General features: G+C 37.9%; 1 protein-coding gene across 2 annotated transcripts; it reads right to left on the reverse strand.

Annotated features, from left to right (window-relative positions):
• LOC147866172 (putative GPI-anchored protein At1g61900) lies at nucleotides 1-5706 on the reverse strand. 2 transcript variants are annotated; one of them, XM_087316534.1, is made up of 7 exons: nucleotides 5242-5706; nucleotides 3367-3969; nucleotides 2324-2569; nucleotides 2176-2190; nucleotides 1209-1349; nucleotides 629-682; nucleotides 1-298 (listed from the first exon to the last, which is right to left on the reverse strand). In XM_087316534.1, the coding sequence occupies exons 1-7, from the start codon at nucleotides 5579-5581 to the stop codon at nucleotides 216-218; spliced, it is 1482 nt and encodes a 493-aa protein (XP_087172660.1). In that variant the 5' UTR covers nucleotides 5582-5706; the 3' UTR covers nucleotides 1-215. The 2 variants fall into 2 exon arrangements, with proteins under 2 accessions (XP_087172660.1, XP_087172661.1); XM_087316535.1 differs by lacking the exons at nucleotides 1-298; nucleotides 629-682; nucleotides 2176-2190 and having other exon boundaries at nucleotides 1225-1349; nucleotides 2309-2569.
• Between the last annotated feature and the right edge of the window lie 1239 nt (nucleotides 5707-6945).

Raw genomic sequence — 6945 nt, forward strand, 5'->3', positions numbered from 1 at the left:
TCAACAAACACTTACTCTTGTTGAATCGCCAAGAAAATAGAATAAACAAATACAATGGGGTAAAATAAATTAATTTTAACAAAGTGGGTTAAAAGAAAAAGATTTCTAGATACCCTAAACTAATTTCCCTCTCATTTTTAACCTTTAATGTAAGAGAATAATCCCAACCCTAATTTACACAAGCTGCCCTTCATATACATATAGATATATATGCTCTACTGAAGTAGCATGGAAAGAAGCAGCATCAGTTGCAGGAGGGGTAGCAATAGACTGCACCTTGTGATGGAATGCTTGGATCCTAAACACATATATGGCAATGGATATAAGCAACAAGTTATTATCATGGTATTATAAAAGAAAACATTCACTAAATTTTGCTTCTTCGCTTCCATCCACATGAAAAAATTAGTTGTTCACTTCCATCCACATGGCAAAGTTAGGTGTTCACTTCAATCCACACATAAAAGTTAGTTATTCACTTCCATCCACATGCAAAAGTTAGTTTACTCACTTCTACCCATATGAAAAAGCTAGTTTACTCACTTCCATCGACAAGAAAGAGAGCATCATCATCATCATCATCATCATCAAGAAATGAAATGAAACCTCTTATACACATATTACTTACCATTGACTCCCGAAAGGAGAGGAGCTCCAGGGAGGGCAGGCAGACTGCTATTGGCTGCAAAAAGTGAAAGTTAGTTATTCATTCATTCCTAAACATTATAAAAGATAATTCTTTATTTATTACATTTCCATGAGCTTTTGTTTTATTAACACAAATGCATTACACAAAGAGGGTTTAAAGGGAAGGATCCGCCTACTGTTTGTCTATGTCCATATATGAATATCTATTGCACACATAAGTATGTCCGAGTATATGCCATATACTCGAGCATTTCAGTGTTTTTCCCTTTATTATGTGCAGATGCATGTATGTGTATACAAAACATACGAAACATGTATATATGCATCTCTCTGGTATATGTACATATATGGGAGCATATGTATATGTTTATGGATATGTACAAGTACATGTATATGTATGTATATGGATATCTACAAGTACATGTATATGTTTATGTTTATGTACATGATGTAATCCAAACGTTAAGAGTTCAAATCCTACCACTCAGCCAGTTAGGCAAAAGAACAAAAGAACATTTATATGGTGTAGTAAAAAAAAGAGGCGCAAAAGATAAACTCACATAAAACACAAAGAGAGAAAGAGGATTGCAATGAAGACGAAGGCCAGGGAGCAGCTATATTGTCATTTAAGTCACAAGTGAAGCTAATGCCGGATGATTTGTCCTCGATCACATCTGATGGGATCGCACGCAATAGGCAACCTGGCAAGGATAGTGTCAAGTTTTAAATTTTTTTTTCAATGTCTCACAAAATTTCAGCAATTCACTTGTCTCTCATGAGGCTATGAGTAAATATCAACAAAACTGGATTCTGAGATCGTAAGACCATCAATTTACCCTTGGAGAAGAAGAATATCATCAATTTATCTTTTGAAACTTAGAAGGATACTTCTCCCAGTTTGACAGAGTAATCCAAAACCATTTCTCATATATGAATAATACCTTTAACTTGTCGACCAAGCGCATATTTGAATATTCCCATAAACTGGGAACTTCTCATATATCACCCAATACAAAGTGTTCATTTTCGTTTGACCAAGGACATACTGTTATAATTCCAAAACTTATGTGGGTACTTTGCATATATCAACCAGCATGAAAGAACTTTTTCCTGTTTTGAACTGAAGGAATACCTTGATATCTTTTAGAGATCTGTATATGCAGTGTCCATATATACACCAATTTTCATTTTTCACCTACAGCTTCATATATCCACACGTGATTCTCATTCCTCACCCAAGATTAGGTTTTCTTGTTGCCATTATCGCACTGATCGTTCAACATTCATGTGGGTGAAAATCATTCATGATGAAACCATCCCTCACTCAAAATATGATTTAGTCATACATTTTAGAGTTAATTCTATAATAGTTTTACGCAGAAAACTGCTCATAGTCATTCCTTATCCTATCAAACCTCTCATTTTCATAGCGATGCTACATTGGTAGTTATTTCATTTCAACATGTGCTAAAAAATGCCTCGACTATAAGATTAGAAGAAAAACCATGATATATCCAGAAACTTTACCTTGTTCGCCATGGACTGCTCCCAAGAGAGAGGCACATGCAAAATGGACAAGAAAGAAAGATGAAAAAATTAATCAATCAACCTTTACAGAACAGAAGATATGCGGGATAATGTGAGAATCCTAAAGAAACACATCTCTTTCACACACCTTGAAGGCTAAAATCTTTGAGGTCAACTTGACAAAGTTTGTATAAATTTGTATTTATCCCTTTCTTGATTAGCATGGATCCAAACAATGTCACACAATCTAAAGCTTGCACATTAGTGATTAGCATCTGTTTCTGGAGGTTCGAGATGTAGCTGTACAATGACATGCAGCATGTAGCATTAGATGGTGATGATCCAGAGCATACTTCTACAACAGAAGATGGATCCTTGAACACTAGAGGGCAAGCTGCAGAACATAGAAACAAACAAAAAGAATATGTCAATCGACCATTTTAGGCATATGTAATGCACCTTGGAACCATTCCAAGTTAGAATGTTTAGTAAGATTTCTACACATCTGTCAAAGTATCGACTGTGTGCTTCACCATACGAATTTTTTGTGCAATGAAATACATCCATACTTCGAATTGAAGAGAAATGAAGAATATTCAAGATTCTAGGCTCAATTATATATCTAGATGCAGTCAGGACACCCTAAAGAAACAAATGACACATAAGGTCACCATCAGGAGGATACAAACCTAGTATGGGCTTCATATTACTAGGTCTCAGTCACATTGAAAGTAGGAGGACTTTCTAGCACACGGCATAGATTTGTTTGTTTGCAAGGTAAACTTCTTAAAAACCTTCACTAACATGACTTTTTACAAACTCACGGAAGGATACCTCATGTAAAAAAGAATTACAACTGTCCATCCTAACAATAATTACCAAAAATGTGTTTTGCAAGTGTAAGCTCGTAAAAATATTCTAGAACTGTTATGGGCATGCAATAACAAAGCTTCTTTGAAGGACAAATTTTACATCTCAGTCACAATGGGTGCAGTTTTCTGTACAGTCATTTGCTCCGAATTACAAAAGCACAATAACTACAGAGGTGTTCATGCAACAGGGGTCCTCAACTTGAACCCTAGTCCTGTATGGTAAACCCTATCCTGGGCATCTGCAATATTTTCCTTGTCCACTATGAAAAGAGTGGAGTAGAATTCCAATGCAAAAGGTTTCCAAGAAACAAGAGCTTACCTTTATTAACTTTGCAACTGTAAAGATTGCGGAAGACTGAATTCGCTGCTTCTGCTCCAAGTTGACTAGCTAACCAAGAATGCACCACACCTTGGCAATCATCTACTACTTTCTGTTCATGTGCTGCTACATTGCCATTTTCTTCAAGAGAGCTCAGCTCAGTTGACGCAAGCTCTACTGCTGCCGCATTGATCGCCTCTCCACAAATCGGTTTACAACATTCTTTCAATGGATTGATCGATGTGCAAGCATTGAGCAAATCACTTGTATTCACTATTTTCTCAAGATCTGCCACATCTGATACTGGACATAAACCCCCACTCAAATGGTCAGCTTTGATAGAACATAGCTCTGGTAATGTGTCATTGGCTCCTAGGTCTTTGAGAAACCCTGTGGCTTCTTCAAAACAAGCCTTTGATTCGGTCTTGTTTAGCACTAGAGATCCAGTAAATGTGCTTAGGGTTCCTTGCAGTATCTTCATCATGCTTCCAAACTGAGGACAACAGATGACATTGCCAACAAATTTAGCAAGAGGGCCCATACAATCAACTGCCGTCTTCTCGATGACATCGTTCAAAGATGTTGGGTCAGTGCCACATATTCCTGGTAAGGCAAACAGAAATCAGTAAAAGAGGCATAGTGTGTTTGCTAGTATATAACACTATATATAAATAGGCATTCATATGCCATACATAAACATTCATGTATAGCTACAAAAATACACACAAGAAAGTTTTGGACATTTTCACAAGTGGAAAGGATCTACATTCCCTCATGTTTCCCTACAATATTCAACATTATGAGCCTCTCTCGATGGGGCAAAGCATCACTTAGCTATCTATTGGTGGGGGCAGGGGACCTACTGGTCATCCCTATTTTCACACATGATCCCTTACATGTGTTTGATTCAACATTCTCAATTGTGACAAATTTCTTATGGTGGCCAACATTAGAAAAGGCAAGCACACCTAGCTGAACACAGAGTACAGTTATAACATTGCACTGTCTGAGAAACAGAAGGCCCATTTTCCTACATATTTCCCATTGAGTCAGTCGCCACATTTTTTGCATAGGCAAAGAGCCCATTTTTCTTCCATGTTTTACCTGGAAATGTTCAACATTATGAGCTTCCACGAGGATAAACTGCATCCTTAAATTTTCCCAAATGGGATAGAGCCCAATTGCTTCAAAATTGTGAGCTTCTCCCAGCCTCTCACTAACTGCTGCGCATGGCTAGATATGTATACTGCATTTTTCACACCATATTTATCATATTATATGAAATACTTCTTAGGATACCGTGAAATATACTGTGCATGAACAGTATCATAAGCTTTGAATTTTTCCCTAATGGTTGCTTATCATACCCAAGATGTGCTAAGGGTTTCCCGTGCACATATCCTTCAGATGCACATAATTCTAGGCCCTACTGAAATATGGGAATCATAGTCAAGATTTTCTAAGGATGTTAAATCCTAATTCACAAAATTCCTGAGGTTTCTTGAGTCTCTAGGCATTCTCAAAACTCCTACACCTCCATGATGACTTGCCATATGTATATTCCCACCGATATACATATACATACACATGTACACATAAACACAGACACACACACATGCACGGACACAGACACATACATACAAATGCACACACACACACACACACACACAAATGTGCATACAGATGTACATCGACATATAAATGCACATATGGACACATATACACATACAAATGCACATATGGACACACATACACATACAAATGCACATATGGACACATATTCACAGACAAATGAGCATTCGGATACACATACACATAGAATAGATACACCTATATATGCATAAAGTAGAAAGGTGTGAGCATAAATGCTCTTACCATAACCAGGTTGTGAAACAGGGCCATTCGGAACCACAGGGTAGAGTGGAGAAGAAGGAAGAAGAGGTACCAATGATTCTGGGGCGCCACCAGCTGGCACGAATGCAGAAGAAGGAGCTTCAACTGGACTATCAAAACGACTTTCATTACTATCGACATACACATAGGAAGGCGCTGGACTCAGCAGCTTCTCATCGTATACATTTTGAGCTCCCATAACTGTAGATCTCAAGAAGAAGAAGAAGAAGGAGAAGAAGAAGAAAAATAAGAAATGCATCTCTGATGGTGACCGAGATGATGATGGTACTGATAAACCCACAATAGAGGAGCTCAAAACCATAGCCAGATCATTGCTTGGTGCGCAACTGAAGACAGAAGAATGTGCATTTTGGAAGCGACAGACAGATTTCCATGAGCTACATAATGCAATCCTTCATCATCATCTTCTTCTCCTCCTCCTCCTCTTTTTCTTTATCTTTCCTCCTCTGTTTCCTGCTTCTTTCCTCCTCTGTTCCTACAGCTTCTTTTCTGCTCTGTTTCTTTTCTGTTAGCTTTAGGTGGGCTCTGTTTCGGCCTTAATTGCTGGGTAGTGTGAGAATGTGTGTGTGTGTGTGAGAGAGAGAGAGAGAGAGAGAGAGAGAGAGTGTGTGTGTGTGTGTGAGTAGAGAGAGAGAGAGAGAGAGAGAGAGAGAGAAAGAAAGAGGCGCGGCCGAGTTAAAGAGTTTTTACTCTGTTTTTCTTCCTTTTTGCTTTTGGTTGCTTTTTTCATGTTAATTCTTTTAAAGAGTGGATAGGATAGATAGGTAGATAGATATATATGTATATGTATACATACACACATATATGTATGTATGTACATGCCTCTAGTTTCTCTCGTTACCTGGTTGATCCTGCCACTAGTCATATGCTTGTCTCAAAGATTAAGCCATGCATGTGTAAGTATAAACTCTTTTGTACCATGAAACTGCGAATGGCTCATTAAATCAGTTAAATCAAATCTCTCTCTGTGATTTTCCCTATGTTTGTCTCCATGTATCTATCTGATCTCCTTCAGAAGAACAAGCTCCATATCCATGTATCTATCTGATCTCCTTCAGAAGAACAACCTCCATATCCATGTATCTATTTGATCTCCTCCAGAATAACAAGCTCCATGTATCCAATCTCCTTCGCAATAAATAACAAATGCCTCCTATGTCGCCTTTGATTCATCATCATCATCATCATTAACCCTTCCGGGTATGCTCATTCCGGTGCTTAGAGATTTCTCGCTCGGATGCCTACTTGTGAGGATAATCATTCCTGTGAACCGCCTCCCATCCCTTATGAACTCGTTGGGGGTGCCTCATGATAGAGTTGATTGGCATGATAACACACTCATCAGTACTAACTTTCCCACACATTGAATGCATGTTTTACCATCTCTAGTAACATGCCATGTATCCACTTGCTCGTTGTCCACAACTGGCTTGTGTGCTTGTTGACTCGCTAGATTATGTCCTAGTTATGTATCATCAACTCTTGACATGTGTCAAAATCACGTGAGAAAATAATTAGGTATATATGCCAAATATTGACGAGGAATGTGATATATAATAAAAACTCAATGATGTAATACCCAAAATAAGAACGCTATACTAAATCATAAAGGCGACAATACAAGAACTTAGAATCTAAGCTGTCGTGTACTTCAAATTCCTCGTG

Source organism: Azolla caroliniana, unplaced genomic scaffold (assembly GCF_043228905.1).
Source record: "Azolla caroliniana isolate FFs.n. ecotype wild unplaced genomic scaffold, voAzoCaro1.0.p SCAF_3, whole genome shotgun sequence".
Lineage (NCBI taxonomy): Eukaryota > Viridiplantae > Streptophyta > Polypodiopsida > Salviniales > Salviniaceae > Azolla > Azolla caroliniana.